The sequence below is a fragment of the Notamacropus eugenii genome, chromosome 2, assembly GCF_028372415.1.
Source record: "Notamacropus eugenii isolate mMacEug1 chromosome 2, mMacEug1.pri_v2, whole genome shotgun sequence".
NCBI classification, from domain to species: domain Eukaryota; kingdom Metazoa; phylum Chordata; class Mammalia; order Diprotodontia; family Macropodidae; genus Notamacropus; species Notamacropus eugenii.
The window spans coordinates 332,642,604-332,661,172 of NC_092873.1; the positions used below are offsets into that span (position 1 = coordinate 332,642,604).

Here is an 18,569-nt window from a genome sequence, read left to right on the forward strand (position 1 = left end):
CCATCATATACCTTAGAAGCTTACAAATATTTCCTTAAACATGTAATTTTCTGGGGGTTTCATTTAATCTGAATCTAAAATTGATGATAAATCTTGAAAAATATTCTGAATTAAAATATTTAAATCATATATAATGACTGATAGCATCTAACAGATACAAAATTTAATCAATAACATATCGATGCTTCATAAGATTTAAGGAGGTCTTTAGTTTTCATTTTTAAACGCTCTGGATTAGCACTATCCAAACTATTCTGAATTGATACGTAATTTATAAAATTATAAAATGGGGCTGATATACTTGGTTCTTTGGGTATGTGCCAAGAAAGGCCACAATAGCAATGAGGCTGCAATTTCACTTTAATGATGCACAGAGAGCATAAGGACAAATGGCATAAAAAGAACAGAGACAAGTAGCAAAAAATATGTAATGTGGGGATGTGAAATAGGGTAGTTAAGGAAAACAGGCAGTGTGGGGAGGGGGAGAAACAGATAATCATTCACATGGCCATGGATTAGAGTTAGGAACACACAGCAGCAAGGACCCAGATGGAGATGGAAAAATACTTGGGGGTGATCGAGAGGGAGGAGTCTGAGGTCTCATTTTCACATGGCTTTTTAGTGGAATAGACTCTTATTTTTGCCACCTTGGGGTTAGTTCATTAACATATCCAAACCACCTCAAAGCTGTTGGGGTAAAGCTTTAGTTAACATATTCACATCAACTCAAAGTTATCAGAACTACTGGGTGTTCTGTGGGTCTTCTGGAATACATCTGAGATTTACATACAATAGGATCAAAAATCCCTGACAGCAGAGCCTAGATGGCTTCTCCTAATTCAGCACACATTACCAGTCTGTGCTATGATGCAATTTTTAAATTATGCTCCTTTGATCTTTGGGACAGTTTTTGTATGTCACTTCTAGGTTTCCCTTTCCCCTTTGAAATCTTACTTTCAGCTATTGCTACTGGTATTAGAAAGATGGGGGTAAAAGGGGAATGGGGAGAGCTTTGGGGAGACTAAAACGAATTCAATTTTAAAACACATACTCAATGTGTTCAAAAGGGGGGAAAAGTCACATAAAATCATTAACAATTTGGATACTTTTTACAAGTCTAAATCAAATAAGAGCAGACTATACCAGTGGTCTTCCAAGTTGGGGCTTATTTCCGTGGGGATCTATGATCTCGAGGAACAAAGAATGGAATGCTCATGGAATTAAGAAATGTGACATTAACCAAGGAGGGGCTAAAAAGTTAATATCCTATTCCTTCCAGCAAGAGTGAATCATGAGGTTTGTCTCAAATACAACCACACCTACCCTTCACTTATTACAGCCCAAATCACCCATTCTGCCTCCTCCTTTTACTATGCCACCTTCCAACTTTCCTCCTTCAGAGCCAAGTTATAACCTACAACAGGAGATTCTCAACAGTATCTTCACAAGGGTCATTGAAAAAAATACTTATGCCTCTTTCCCCACCATTAGCATTATTCTATTAGGAAAAGTAAAATTAATGACAGCAGTGCACCATGAAAAAAGTTTGAAGATCACTAGTATAAACCATGATACCTTTACAGAATGAAAAAACACCAAAATGAAAGAATCTTTTAAATTGTTCAAAAGTAGGAAGATATAAACTCTTACCATCTGAAGGTGGGCAGAGTCCACAAAGAATGTTCATTAATGTGCTTTTTCCTGTTCCACTATGGCCAAGTAATGCTGTAATCTGACCTTCATATATGTCAAAAGATAAATCTAATTAAGGAAAGAAGTAAAGGAGAAAATCATGAATATAGTGACAGTACAGATAAAAAAAATCCGTTTTTAATGGATTTACAACAACAGAACAACTTTTAGTTACTATGGCAAAGTAAAAAATAAATTTAAAATGTCACCATATTGTCCCAAAAATAAATGACATTCTAAACGGGTGAGGACTACTAGAAGAATGAAAGAGTAAAAGAAACCTTAGCTTTACTTGCTAAACTTCAAAATATAATGGTATTAAAGCTACTACAGATATAGCATTTCTTCTGGATATGAGTTGGTGTATCAAACTACTGAAATATGTTGTACTGCAGGAGAAGGGGGAAATGGAACTACAGGAAAAATAGTCCACCAACAAAGGAGTCAGGAGAATCTGAATGTCCTTCATTTAACCCTAAATTAAACCCAGAATCTTAGCACAATATGTGATTTTATGGTAATTTTCTATACACAGAGGTTCAAAGAATATTAAGAAGAGAAGCTCGAAAGCCTAAAAGCACTTACTCTAATTCAAAAAAGGAAAATGAATATTGAGATTATTAAAACCATATGACGAGACACAATAATCAGTGGAACTGTGAATTAGTCTAACCACTCTGAATATCATTTTGGAATTATGAAAGAAAGATGACTGCACTATTCATTCCCTTCAATCCAGAGACCCCTCTACTGGGTCCATAACCTAAGGAGGTCAAAAAAAGAAATAAAGGTGCAATATAGATTTACATATTTATTATCTAATATAGTTAAAGGAATATTTTTTCATACCAACAAAGAACTTGAAACAAAGCACATTCTGATTAGTACGAGGTTGTGGTGTATGAGTACAACAATACTATTGTGCAGTAAGAAATCACAATTATGAGGAACTTAAGAAATTTGTGGGAAGTGGAACAGTGGATAAAGCACTGGAGCTTCAGTTAGGAACACCTAAGTTGAAATCCAGTTTGTCACGTATTAGCTGTAAATCATGGAGTAAATCACTTCATCTCTGTCTGCCTCAGTTTCCTCAACTATACTATGAGGATAGTACTTACCTCCTAGAGTTGTTGTGGGGATCAAATGAAATATTTGGAAAGCTCTTTGTAAATAAAGCACTATATAAGTACTGTAATAATGATGATAATAATCTGATATGGAAATAAGCAGAACCAGAAGAACAATATACACAACGGCTATAACACCATAAATTAAAAGATCACTAAAAGGAAGCCAATTCCTGAGCAATATAAAAACTAATAATGGTTTTAGGAAGCAGATAAGGAAACATCTTACTCCCCTCAGAAGAGGCAGGAGACAATAAGGACAGAACGTGATAGATAATATCGACAGAGTCACTGGGTGTGGGTGTAAAGGAGGATTTAATTTGGGCAACAATAAAAGTTTATTTAAAAACATTCACAATAGTTATGTACCACTTTTTAAAAAAAAAATTTGTTTTTAAATTTAATGTAAATTAAACTAGAAAATTACATACTTCTTAATGCCTCCACAGTTTCACTTTTCTTTCTGAATGTTTTCTGAATACCACTGATTCTGGAAGATATATTTTTGTGAAAAGGGAACAGAAATTAAGAAAACACAATAACATGTTACCATTTTGCATCAAACATTGATGAATACATAATAATTTAAAAAATAACCAAAAGCTGAGTTCTCTTTAAAAACTATACAGGAAAGATATTTTCTTCTCTTCCATTCTCAAAGCCTGAAGACACTCTTCTGTGAAACTCTAAAAGCAGCATACATCTCATCAATAATGCATTGTTATTTTAAAATATATATAAGCAACTAGTAGTTCTGTTTCAGTTTCAGCCATCTTAAGAAAAACTCGAAGACCTAATATTCAATTTAAACTGCTAATATCAATTTTTAAAACCCTACAGGCCTGAAGTCAGACTATATTAATCATATTTTCTTCCTCATTTTTTCAGCAAGAACACCTCCATGTTTATGATTCCAAAAATTATGCATCATGACCAAAAGACAATAGTATAGGTCAGGACCCTGCACTATTGTATGTTCAGTTTTTTGGGAGAGGTTTAGTTTAATATGTTTAATGTCGGTAAACTGAGGCTCAGAGGAGAAGGGCAATAGAGAACTTAGCTGCATTCAATTAATTTAAATTCCGACTCACATGAATTACTGAAAGAACAAAGATGTCAATGCTAAAGAACTGTCAATAATCTCTTTTTTAAAAAAAATCATTATAAACTGAGTAACGAATAGCTATATAAATTATGTTACATGAATATAATAGACTATAACTGTGCCACAGGAAATGATGACTGAAGAATTCAGGAACATGGGAACACTTAGATGAAATGAGGCAGAGAACTAGGAAGCAGGACTAAGAAAACAACATACACAATGATTACAATACAAATAAAAAAATAACATTAAAAGACAAAAAATTCAATAATGCATAATTATAATGACTAAGCTTGGCTCTAGAGATGAGTTGAGAAAATACTACTCTATCCAACCCCATTTTGTGCAGGAGATGGAAGATATGGAATGTTGTTTATGCTATCAGACTAAAGTTTACCTCAACTATTTTTTTTTCTTTTTTTTTTTTTTTTAACTATTTGTTACCATAGATGACTCACTAGTCAAGGGTGGGAAACCTGTGGCCCTCTAGGTCCTCAAGTGCAGCCCTCTGACTGAATACAATTCCCTTAAAGGATTTGTTCTGTAAAATTTGGACGCAGTCAGAAGGCCACGCAGAAAGACCTAGAAAGCAACATGTGGCCCTGAGGCTGTAGGTTCTCCATCCCTAGGTAATGGAATGGGAAAGAAGAGGAATCTATCTAGAAATGAAACTATTTTAAAACAAAATAAAGCAGTAACATCTAAAAAACAAAAAATCACGTAGAATTAGGGGTTCCAAATTAGGGGTTTCACACAGATAGAGATGGGAAAATAAGGTCCAATTTTGAAATGAGGGAAGAGAATAAATTACAGACTAGTGAACTTGACCTTTATTTTTGGAAAAATTCTAAAATATATTACTAATGGCATGGTTTGGAAGTCCTTAGAATGGAAACAGTGATAACTAAGAATACTGAAAAGTCTATTCGAGTTAGCAGTAACTCCCTGCTGGTACATTTCACAAATTCAAGACACCCCAATACATGATGTACTGAACACAAAAGTGCTAAGTGAATGTTAATCTACACCTAAAAGTATGCTTTAGAGTCCAGAAACTGGTTGAGGAGAGTGAAGAGTTAAGTCATAATCTAGGCTATGAATCAACTTAATGACACTTTTTTATTTCTTATTTTGCCATAAAGCTCCTCACGAATTAATGACTACCTGTCTATTATTGTTGTTTGTTCTGCTTTGGGGAAAGTGTTGGGGAAATTTATAGATAAAATGTTTTTGCAAAGTCTATTCAATGCCATGGGAAGCATGCCCATCAATGAGAATAAACCCAAAGTTAGCCATAGAGTGAGCCAGACTTTCTTTTTGCTTATTTTTCTCCCTACTTCACCTACTCAACCAATTACAATTCTTAGAGATCTCAAAACACAGATCTGGGGGAGTAGAGCTAACAATGCTCTGATCATAATCACTGCCTTAAACACTCAAAAAAGGAAAATGATAAACTAACACTGCTGCATGTCTGCAATAAAAAGAAACCTGAGGAGCAATTTTCAATGCTGCCCAAATGGGCACCAAAAGAGAGTGGGGAGGCCCCCTCACAAGGTAAAAACCTGGGAACTTGCAGCACCCTTCCATTTACATCCATATTGAGGTCTCAACTGGCTCAGTTTCAATAAATCTCATTTGGAAACATAAGTTTTTTAAGTGTAGGCCGTCTTTTCTTTAGCACAGATATTGATTTCCCATTCATTTAGAGTCATTTGCTATGAAATACACAAAGTCAATAAACTTTTACTTATCATCTACTAGGTGCCAGGCATTGTTCTAAGCTCTGGGGATGCACAGAAAGATGAAAGTTCCCTGCTCCCACAGAGCTCCAATGGAGGAGAGAACATATAAATACTACGTACAAACAAGCTACATACTGGATAAACTGTAAATAATCAACAAAGAGAAAGCACTAGAATTAAGAGGCACTGAAAAAGGCTTCCTGTAGAAAGTGGGATTATAGCTAGGACTTGAAGAAAGCCATGGGAACTAAGAGGTAGAAATGGGGAGGGAGAGCATTCCAGGCATAGGAGAGAGCCAGCAAAAATGTCCGAAGTGGAAAGAAAATATTTTGTTCAAGGGACAGGAAGGAGGACAGCGTCACTGAACTGAATAGCAAATGGGGAAAAGAGGTGGGGAAGGGGGTATTAAGAAAACTGGAAAGATAGGGGAGACTAAGTTATGAAGGGCCATGAATGCCAAAGAGAGGATTTTATATTTGATTCTGGAGGTAACAGAGCTTCTAGAGTTTACTGAGTAGGGGAAGTGACAACGTCAGATGTACGCTTTAGGAAAATTACTGCCTTCCACAGAAAAAGGGAAGTTTGGAAGAGGGTAGAGTTAAGGAAAAAATGACATGTTCTATTTTGGCTACACCAAGTCAAAGATGTCTCAGTCTAAAATATCTAATAGGAAGCTAATGACGTAAAACTTAAATTCAGGGGAGAGACTAGGCTTAGTGATTTCAACTCATCAAGGGCACCTCAGTGTTATTTAACTATCTCTTTATTAATTTTGGGCTTTAGGTGCCTACCAGCTAGTTTTGTCCTGTCCTTTACAACCCCAACATGAATCTCCTTGGCAGAGAAAACAAGTAAAACTGAATCAGCTCTGCCTTCTCTCTGTCATCAGTTAACATTATCCCATCTATCCAGAGTAGTAGTATCCTATCTTCCATCCTTCTCTTATCTTTCCCCAATGTAAATTTTAAAATGTATCTTTTGTCTTTCCTAACTTTCCTCACCAATAGCAACTCATTCTCTCTTGAAGCACTTCTGATTTCTATCTAAATTATAAATGAGTACTAGTCATTCACACCTGATGGCTTCTTTTCCTAGGAATTCTGAAGAAACAGATTCAATAATCTCACTAAAACCAGGATTTCCATTAACATTGCCCTCAGACAGTTCTTTATATCTTTTGCTCCTTGACCAATACGAGGGCTTCATAAAATATAAAGATGGTCTTCGTAGTCCAAATTCACCTGAAAAGAAAAAAATACTGATTTTTCTAAAATATTTTAATTACTGTTAGCTAGTGTCTGAATCACATATAACGGTAACCATGTGAAACTTATGACAACTTAGAACCTAAAATCATAAATGGAATTCTAAAATTCAAAGAAAAGATAAAATATGTCTTCAGTGGAATTCCAAGATACTCTCTACTTTTTAATCTAACTTACATGTAATACACACATTTGTTTTAATTGTTAGTTCATTTAGAAATTTATGTTTAAAAGCCTAAACTAGTGTATCTTTGACATAATCTTTTATTTGAAGTGACTAATGTATAATAATAAATCAAATTATTAGAATGACTATTCTAATTGTGTTCTAAAAGGGCTCATGTCTAAAAAAAGTCTGCTTTAAAAATATACACACACATATGTGTGTATATATGTGTGTGTACATATATGTACATATGTATATATATATGTACTAAAGATGGCCTTATGACATACCTGGAATGACTTGATCAAGATAAACAGCTAAGAGGATGTAAAATACACTATTGAGTGCCAGCATTATAATGGCAATGATAAGAGGATATGGACCTTTGATCAAGTTGGAAAACAAAGCACCTTCATCTAAATCTTCCAGGTACATGACCTGAAAAAAAAAAAAGTAAACTGAATTTTAAGATTATTATGTCAAAATAAATGCATACCAACAGATTACAAAACAAATATTAGCTATCACTGTTACTAAGATTATTCTTCATGGCCAAAGTTGGAAGTAATTCAAATGCAACAATGAAGTTACAAGAAAACAGTAAAGAGAGGAGTAACTAGGTCATTCTACAAAAATAGATTTCAACTATCATACCTTTATTCCTCACCTGAAAATAAGAATACTCTCTTAATAGAATGCAGGAGTTACAGCTAATATTCAAATAGTAAAACTAGATATTTGATACATAACAACTGGAGAGAAAAGATCGTGGAGCTAGAGCTAGAGTGAGAAATTTAGCAAGTGAGAAAACTGAGACCCAGAGAGATTAAGTGATTTGTCCAGCATCATACAGATAATAGCTGGCAGAATCTGGATTGGAACCCAAGTCCTCTGAACTCAGAGTCAGTAATTTCTCTATTCCATCATTTTTATCATTAGAGTCTAGCACAGAGTAGATGAATAAGAATTTGTTGATGGATATATTTTACTAACCTTCATATATAGACTAAATAAATAATACTTACTAGAAATATAATTAATATCCCTTGACAGATCAAAATCAAACATGAATTAAACAATTTGGCTGATTTCCATTAAAAATTATACACACACACATATCTCCAGTATTGACATTTTTAAACATCCACATTTATAGCACTCAAGTTCAATAATAGCAAAAATAATAGCATTTATATAATGCTTTAAGGTTTAGAAAGTGCTGTACAAACATTATCTCATAAAATGAGATAAAGTGCTACCATCCTTATTTTACAGACACGGACAATGAGGAAGAATGGCTGGTCCAGGGTCACATAGCTGAAAAGTGTTAGAGGCTAAATTTGAACTCAGGTCTTCTAGACTCCAGGACCAGTACTCAATGCACTGCACCGCCTACCTGCTTTATTTAGTTGGACTAAGTATATTAAACGTCCTATATACCACAAGTACATAAGAGTAAAATGAAATGGTTGCAAGACAAGCACACAGAGACATTAAAACAAGCTGAAAGTGAAGAATCATAAAATGTCTGAATTGATAGGTCATCTACTTCAACTCTAACAAAAGTTAAGGAAAAAGTTTTTTAACTTACATCTAGCAAGATAGTACCTCTGTTTCCTGACATTTATTTCGTAGCACTTAAGACAATGCCTGGCACACAGTAGGTACTTAATAAACATTTACTGACTATTGATCAACTACTCTACTTTTTCAATTGTACTTAATCGAATATCTTTACCTATCTACTGGAGAAGACAAAACTGCCAATTTCATAACATGTAGCATTCTCCAGAATACTTAAACTGTTGTTTGTCCTTCATTTTCAAAGATGACCCATTAGATCACAATTGATATTTTGATTTGACATAAATTGGATTTAAGTGAGGCAGAACTGCACAAAAGTAGTCAGCCTCACACTCTCTTCCTGAGTCATCTAAGTCCAGTGGCAACAGTCCAAGATGCAGTGGTTGACCTCAGTGACTTTAATGGCTGACTAAATTCAAAGTGGTGCACAGAACCTGCTTTAGACACCTTCATGACTATTGGAACAAGTTATTTGGTGAAAGTTTTCACATGCTTAGGGTACACATTCGCCTAACTCATTGATGGATTTGCCTGTTACCCTCAACCTGGTTTAGCCCATCTGCTGTGTGTGTCAACTCTGCATGCTACACTTTCTTGGAGCCACAGGTGAGTTTGGTGAAAGATGGGCACCAAGGTAGATGAGCAATCCTGATAAAGTCTTAGCAAACCCTGACAACAGAGGTCCTAGTCCTCCCTCAACACCCCATATACACTTAAATGAATTTATATTGAACTGATATATGATTAGCTTACTCCATCATCCTACCCCAGGCATACACAAAGATCATACTCTTGATCATGCTATTACCCACAAATGAACCATCTCCAATTTCATGAACTTTGGAATTCAGATTACTATTTCCACCTCTCCCTTTGCCTTCCAATGCTAAACCCTGTTCTTCATCCACACTGCGACCTCTAATCCCTTCATCCCTCAGTTCTCTCCCAGGTCATCATATCCTTGGACTGTCGCACTTTCCTCCTTTCCCCAATTTGACCTCTTGGTGATCCAGTTCACCTTTACATTGCCTCATCTTTTGAGTTCCCTCTCCTCTTTTCATATCACCAATTTTGCCCTGCCAACCCTCAACCTTGAATCACTCCCAGTATCCTGTGTCTTCATTCCTACAAATGTTGATGAATAAAGCTGAAAATCACAAAAATAATCTAAATACATGTACTATAAATCTGTTATATAGAACTTCAACAGGGCCCTCTCTGTTATTAGGCAATTCTTTTACATGTCCCTAAATTAACTCATTATGGGAGAATGAGGTGATGTAGTGGATAGACCATAGGACCTGGAGTCAAGATCTGAATTCAAATCCTGCCCCAGACACTTACTAGATGTTCGACCCTGAGCAAGTCTCCTTGTTGTTATTCAGTCATTTCAGTCACATCTGATGCTTCATAGCCTTTTTTGAGGTTTCCCTGACAAAGATACTAGAGTGGTTTGCCATTTCCTTCTCCAGTTCATTTTGCAGATGAACCCAGGCAAATGAGGTTAAGTGACTTGCCCAAGGTCACACAGCTAATAAGAGTCTGAGGACAGATTTAAGCACATGAAAATGAGTCTTCCTGATTGTAATAAGCTCAGTGCTGCCCTGGGCGTCACTTAACCCCTAGTTGCCGCAGTTCCTCATCTGTAAAACAGGAACACAATGGAGAAGGAAATGGCAAACTACTCCAGGGTCTTCGCCAAAAAAATCCAATGAATAAAGTCCATGGTCTCAAGTAGAGTCAGATGCAATAGAACAATTAATTCATTTTTACAACCTACCACGGTGGCTCTTCCAAACATTTTCATTCCTCCTCAAACCTACCGTAGCTCCCCCTCTACCTACCTTCTCAAATGAGAGCACTGCCTTATATTTTATTGGAAAAAAGGGGGTTGTTTGCCAAAATCTTCCTTTTCACCACTCCCCCTTATCTAACATCACTTAGATGGCTTCTACCACTATCTCTTCTTTAATCTGTTTCATATGAAGTAGACCTTCTCATTGCCAAAACCAAAGTGCATGTAAAAGTGATTCCACTCCATTCTGTCTCCTCCAGCAGAACGTACACTCTGTCATCACCACTGTCCGCTTATCTCTCCCTGGTGACTGGCTGCTTCCCTACTGCCTATAAAACAGGCCCACACCACCTACTCATCAAAAAAATCTTCACTTGATCCATTCATTCCCCACTATCATCATCCATACTGCTTAGAAAGGATACATATTATACCTTACTAATCTCTGTAAGAAGGCCATCTAAAATAGATGCCTCCACTTCTCATTATTCTCTTAATTCTCTACAATGTGGTTTTTGGTCTTATCATTGAACCAAAGCTTCTCTTTCCAAAGTTACCAAAATACAATGTTTCTTTTTCTCAATCCTCATCCTTTTGGACTTCTCTGCAACCTCTGACACCGTCATTCTCTTTTCCTTGACGCTAACTTCTATGTTTTTGTGATACTACTCCCTCCTGGCTCTTTTCTTACATATCTGACCACTTTTTCGGTCTCCTTTGCTCAATCTTCATTCAGATCACTCCCACTAATGGTGAGTGTCCCACAGGGCTCTGTCCTCCATCCTGTTTTCTTCTTTCTCTATATTCTTACTAGAGTCCTCCTTAATAGGTTGATCCTGCACCTGGAAGATGGTCATACACCTGTGAGCCAATGTGGCCTCAGAAAGGGCCAAGAAACAGTCGTTATGGTGTTTGCTGCCTGACAACTCCAGGAGAAATGCCAGGAGCAGAACAGAGATCTGTATACAACATTTGTAGATTTGACCAAGGCCTTTGACACTGTTAGTCACGAGGGCTTATGGAAAATTATGTCAAAATTTGGTTGCCCAGAGAAGTTCATCAGTATTGTATGTCAATTTCATGATGGCATGTTTGCCCGGGTTCTGGATAGTGGACAATGATCTCGTGCCTTCCCAGTCACCAATGGAGTGAAACAGGGCTGTGTGCTTGCTCCCATGTTTTTAGCATGATGTTTTCAGCCATGTTGAGAAATGTTTTCAATGTGGATGAACATGGCATCAAGGTCAATTACTGTACTGATCTAAGTTCTTCAATTTGAAAAGGCTACAAGCCAAGACCAAAGTGGAGGGAATGTTTGTGCATGATTTTTTGTTTGTAGGTGATTATGCATCAGTGCAGCCTCTGAAGCTGAGATGCAACAAAGTATGGATCAATTCTCTGCTGCCTGTGCTAATTATGGCCTAATAATTAACACCAAGAAAACACAAGTGCTCCATCAGTCACCACCATACCATCCATAGGTGGAACCATCGGTCACAACAAATGGATAAGTTTATTTACCTTGGTAGTTTACTCTCCAATGTACACATTTACAATGAGTTTAAGGCACACGCTGCCAGAGCTAGCTCAGTGTTTGGGAGGCTCCAAAAGAAGTTGGGGAGAGAAGAGGTATTAGACTGACTACCAAACTGAAGGTCTACAGAGCCATTGTGCTAACCTGTTATATGCGTGTGAAACATGGATGGTCTACCAGCGCCATGCCAGGAAAATGAATCGCTTCCATTTGAACTGTCTTAGAAAGATTCTGAGGATCACCTGGCAGGATAAGCTACCAGACACTGAAGTCCTTGCTTGAGTTGAACTGTCAAGTATTCAAACTATGCTTCAGAGAGCACAAGTTCAATGGGCTGGCCACGTTGTTGGAAGGCAAAATGTACGCCTGCCAAGAAGACTATTTTATGGAGAACTCACATGGGACAGGCGATCACAAAGTGGCCAGAAGAAGCAATACAAGGACACTATTAAGGTCTCTCTTAAGAACTCTGGATTCGGCCGTGCAACGTGGGAGACACTGGCACAGGACTGGACAACACAGCGTGTCCATATCAGAAAGGGTGCTGTACTCTTTGAGCAAAGCAGAACTGAGATAGCACAAAATATATGCACGATGTGCAAATTTGGGATATCCAACCTAAATATTCACACTGACTATCTGTGCCCCACCTGTGGTAGAGCATTCCGAGCTCATATTGGTCTGATTAGCCACAGTCAGACATGCTGAAATTTCACTTTATCATGGTGATATCATTTTGGTCCTCTTCAAAGACGAAGGACAACAACCAACCAATTTATTTTGTACATTGCTAAGAGTTCCTACCTCGAACTTGCCCACTCATGGAGTTTCATTGGACACCTCAATGTGATACATTTATATGATGCAGAAAAATTTATAAAAAATTTTTCCCCTTCAGAAGAAGCAGCCTTTGGCTGAAGGAAGAATGGAATAGGTTATTTGGAATAATAAGGAGGATATCTGAGTTAGTATAAAAAAAGTAGTACAATTAAGTCCTATACTTAAAATCCATCACAACTAACAGCCTTAGAGATAAGCAACTTTTTAAATATTTGAATGCTGCAAAAGTTATTTTTTAGAAAGAATGATCAATCAAAATAATTCTGAATTCATTTGTACTTGAGACACTGAAATTGATTAAGGAAAAAAGTCAAACTTCCCTGGACGACATATATCACATGGGTCATCCATATCATCAATTCATCACTTAAGAACTTTTCTAAATGTTAAGAAAAACTATTAATAAAATATCTAGTATTTATTAATGTTAGCATACTAATTTTAATTTTAAATAGCCCAACTTCAAAAAACAATTGCATTATTTTTGCCATGTGTTTTATGCTTTATGTAGTATAATGGATGTCCCCATTCATAATCAAATAACTCACCATGTAGACAAAATACAGAAGCAGAAATTAGAAAACCTAGGTTGTAATACCAAAGAGCACTCTGTAGCTGTGTCACCTTGGACAAATCATTCAAACTCTGCAAGTCTCAGTTTTCTCATTTGCAGAACAGAGATAATCTTTCCTACTTACCTAACATTGCCTACTCACTTAATTTTGTCTGTCAAATAAATGAACAAGTGCTGTGAGGATTAAATAAGAAAACCCTAGAAAATAAAAGTTAAATACGAAGTGACTCATTATTTATTACCCTTCTGCAGAATTTTTATAGGACAATTTGTAGAATTTTGGAAAAGAATTAGAGGAGAGAAGTAGAGGGAACAAGTGCAGACAAGTGGACAAAGGGAGAAGAGATATATACAGAGTGCAGTAGCTGGAAGGGATGAGAGTGCCTAGTAAAGGTTTTGGAGGTGGGTTTTTTTGGTTTGGCCTTAAAGGGTAGGGTGGATTTAGGCATTTCTGTAGGAAAAAAGAAAGAATCATTAAATAGGAAACACTGAAGATTAAAGTGAGATTAAGGAGGCAGTCTACTTGAGAAGGAAGACAACCTCTTTAACACGAGTTTAGAGTATTGATTTTTGGTCAGGACTACAATCCTTACTTTTAACATTTCTCTGTATAAAAATATAACCCAATTTAATACAATCTGATATTTTTTAAAACTGTATTCCTGAAAACTGTCTTAAAAGTTTTAATTGCAATATCTAAAATAAAATCTAAAAAAAAAATCTTAAAATCACCAGTACAGCAATGATCGTGCTATACTCTGCAAAAGAAAATGGCATTCCTAACAGCTATAAGAGCATGTGATCTTGATTTTTTTTCAGTAATTACTATATTACGTAAAGAGGACAAAAAGGAACCTTCTCTCTTACTTTTTTATTTATATCTCTAACACTTAGCAGAGTGCCTTGCACATAGTAAACTCTTAGATAAATGCTTTATTCAGTCATTCAATTAGTAAGGTAGAGCTTAAATAAGTTATAGAAAAACTATAAGAATATAAATTAAGTCATAAATAAAATGTATCCTCATTATATCATTAATTTTTTCATATTCTAAGATTTAGCATTTGCAGCATATCCAAATTTGTCCAATGTCATATAAAACTTCACTTGAGATATGAGATGAGAGGATTCAATGAATGTACAGTTATCATTTACTCACCTGTGCAATACCAATTAAAAATGTACACTGACAGAAGGGACTCAAGAGCCATACTAAAGACTTAGGGAAATCCTCCAGCAGAATAATCAAAAGGCCCACAAATCCAAAGGCCACTGTTGCTAAAAATTCAACTATTCCCACATGTTTTGATTTTTTAAAAAGTGGTGTAAGCATTAAGGCAAAGAAAACCTAAAAAAAAAAATTGCACAGTTAATAAATTAATTTTAATTATAAAATTATTATCTAAAATAAAATCAACATTTGGTACATGAGTAATAAATTTAATTTTCATCGATCATTATTTATACAAATTCTGAAAAAGCTTACAGACTCAAAATGCCCAAATATTAAAAGATATATAAAAGATATCTGCAAATATATTCACATTTTATTCATATAGATGTATATGTATTAGAGAACCTGAAACTAAGTACTTGCCTTGCAAGGAATTTTGACAAACACTAAAGAATTGCTGTCAAGCTATAGTATATATGTTATATATATGTTTATATATATATAAAACTATATATATATGTATACATATACATAGTGACCAACAGATTCAGAGATTAATAAATCTTCTATACCAGCAATATCTTCAAGTCAGTATTTAATGGAAATAAAAATACATACATAGTAAACTGAGGAGAGAGGGGAGAGTATAGAACTATGATTTCATCAATGTAGGGAACACAGTATGGAAACTTCCTCCACAAATGCAAATGGGGAATCAGAGGCTAGGTAACTTGCTGAATGTAATACAGCTAGTATATGTCAGAAGCAGAACTTAAAATGAGTCCAAACTAACTCCAAAACTAGCTCTTTCAACTAATCCACATGCCTCCCTTGTTAGGTAAGTTGCATGTATTTACATATAATTAATAAAATTAATATAAAATCATGTATATCATGTGTCATCCAAAGAGCTAAGGAGAAGCACATGTGGGCATGAGTAAGCTAAAACAGAACATCAATGAAGAATTATGCAAAATATATAGTATAAAGACTATCATCCAAAAAAAAAAAAATGTGTGACCACAAAAAGAGATAGGATGTTCACACAGTAAGATCAGAAAGACAATCAATGTATGGCCTATATACTCCATCCAATGTTAGGTCTAGAGAAAGTACCCCAGCACACTGAATGTACCACTTGCAAAGAAGAGGGACAGGAGTTTACCCAAAGTGAGAATTGTTAAGATAAGCACTTTCAGGAAATATATCAGTAAAATCACAGATCTATCAAATTATCAAATGTATGGTTATATAAAGACATTCAGAATTAAATCCTAGTGTACAAACTCATATCATGTGAAACACAACTCATTTTTGTAATGACGCTAATAATACTCTGTCCTTTGCAAGGCTATAAAGTGATAATGATGGTATATGCAGCTATATTTTTTAATGGTCACTTGATAACATCTTAATTGAAGACAAAATGGAACTACAAATCAACCAAATAAAAATCCTTCTAATAATTCTCAAATATTTAGAGAACCGTTCTTTATCCAGTTTTGAAGTTAAATACTTACTGAAGATAATCCATACAGGAAAAAAAGGAGAAATATCACAAAACAGCTACTTTGAGGAAATAATGAAGAGGCTGTTGCAATGACTGCCATGAGAAGGGACATAACAAAAATCAAACTTGTATACAACAGAACCCAAGAAAGCCTAAAAATAAAATACAAATACATTTAGACTCAAAATATATAGGACTAGAATCACAAGAATCCATAATATCAAACTGTTTTAGCCTCTTATTTATTTTCAAAAGATGTTTAAATAATTTACTCAGTTATCTGTGAAAACTAACAATAATGCATTAAAATTTAAACGTCATAAACAAGATAGTTGCGAAGTTAAAATTTAAAATTTTGTTAAATATGAAGATAAAATTATTTTCTTTCCAAGAGTTAAAAACTACTAGCACTACACAAATGCTAGCTAATTGTACTTTTTAAAGTGACTTGTACATACATACTCGTAGTATGTAAAAAGCAATATTATAAAGAGCCACATAACATAAAACTGCGATTGAAATTTCACAAAATACAAAAAAGCAAAGCCAGTGTGACACTTTTCTCTAGAATATGTGCTAAAAGTGAAAGCTGTGAACTTAAAGACTATGTAGAAACCCTCCATCACCAAAGTAACATCTATTGTATATTTAGTCAAAACCATTCTATTATTTACCTGAGTTTTATAAAACCCAAAGTTCAGTGGAAGAGATGAATTATTTAGGTGTTTTTTTTTTTAACTTCCATTCTGCCAACTTAACTAAAGGATGCTTTTGGGATGTATCTGAGAATTTTAGAGCTGGAGGGGAACTCACTAGATTACTTAGTCTAATGTTATGATTTTTCAACTGAAGGAAAAAAGGTGACAAGATTAAGTGACTTGTCTGACCTTATGCAACTGTTATGGGAAGCTTTTGAAAACAACAACAAATAACAAACAAAAACACTAATAAAGGTAATTTCCAAAACTACAGTGGATCTAAAAACTTTTTTTAAAATTTCCAAAGATAATGAATAAGATAGAAAAGAGAACATATAGGCACTTGTGCCAGATACTCCTTTTATAAAACAGGAGTATAAAGTTAGTTCTGTGCAAATGGCACAGATTTATAAACTATGGTTTAGTGACAATGTGCTAATTTACACTCTTCCACGCAAAATGCTTATTAAATAGTAGGAAAATCAGGTTCAACATAATTCACCATGATCTGAAATTAGCATGTTCATATTACAAATTATATATGACAATGCTCCTTCAAATTAAATATTCAAGTCTTTTTTTAATCATAAGATAATGATTTATAAAAATTAAACAAAAGCCTCGCTTAACTGAATATGCAACTATGTATCAGATAAAAATAGAAATTCTTTATGTGCTTCCCTGTAGTATTTACATTCACTAAATTTTAATTTCTCAATGTTACTCTGACCATCTGGGAAGAAAAGTTCATTTTCTATATACTCAAAATCATTCAGATTTGTAATGTATATAAATCATGGTATTTGAGAAACCGATCAGCTAATTACTTTCCAGCTTTTCAAGAATTAAATTTGTAATCTAAAACTCTTAAAGGGATTAGAAAATACACAATGAAAATGAATCTTGCATTATCAGCCAAATTAATTCTATAAAATGTGTGAACTAGTCTAAACTTCCATGACAGTAAATTGAATCAACACTAAGACCAAAATCATACTGACAGAAAAAAATCAGCATTTGAATTGTATTTAGAAATTATCAAGCACCAACTATAGACAGCAAAGTAGTATATATGCTACATATCCACAGTCCAAAAGGACTTGTTTATATGTGATTTATCCTTAAACAGCAGTTGTACCCAATCAGCAACTCCATAAGAATGATGTAAGAAAAGTTAAGGAGTATATGTGTATGCGTGCGCACAGGGCCAAGAGAGCCAATAGAACAAATCACCCAGCAAGGAAGCATATGGTATGAAAAACTGGCAGGGACATTAAAAGAAGACACCAGGTTGCCTTGGCTACATTCATTCCCTATGTCTACATAATGGACAGGCGAGAAGACAGAGTTGTATTATTCTTTGTGTAGTAGAGAACTGAACTTGGAGTCCTGAATATCTGAGTTCAAATCATACTTTGAACACTTATAACTATTTGATCATGGGCATCACTTAGCCTCCCTGTAAGTCTAAGATGCCTCAACTGTAAAACGAGGTGGTTGTACTAGATGGCCTTACTGGGTCCTTTCCAATGCTAATATGCTAATATACTCATAAGAGATGAGAACATTTACCATTTTAAAATTTAAAGTTAGTGTACACTGCTATGATCAAAGTCATTCTCATTCCGAATATCTATAATCCACTGCTCTCTTTCACAACGTAACATCTGTATCAAACAAAATTTGCGGGACAAAGTTGGAGATCAGCAAATTCATCTTCGACATGTCACCTTGCCAGAAATATAAGTGGAACAATGCAT

The 18,569-nt window shown here is 35.0% G+C and overlaps 1 protein-coding gene across 6 annotated transcripts in view; it reads right to left on the minus strand.

The window, feature by feature from the left end:
* The window catches only part of ABCA5 (ATP binding cassette subfamily A member 5), a 116,296-nt gene that overhangs the window by 71,418 nt on the left and 26,309 nt on the right, over positions 1-18,569 (minus strand). For all 6 annotated transcript variants that reach the window (XM_072645529.1, XM_072645530.1, XM_072645531.1 and 3 more), the window contains 6 exons: positions 16,122-16,263; positions 14,587-14,775; positions 7,391-7,538; positions 6,745-6,910; positions 3,251-3,309; positions 1,651-1,761 (listed from right to left, as the gene is read on the minus strand). In XM_072645529.1, the coding sequence (XP_072501630.1) occupies positions 1,651-1,761; positions 3,251-3,309; positions 6,745-6,910; positions 7,391-7,538; positions 14,587-14,775; positions 16,122-16,263 (815 nt within the window). The remainder of the gene's footprint in view (positions 1-1,650; positions 1,762-3,250; positions 3,310-6,744; positions 6,911-7,390; positions 7,539-14,586; positions 14,776-16,121; positions 16,264-18,569) is intronic.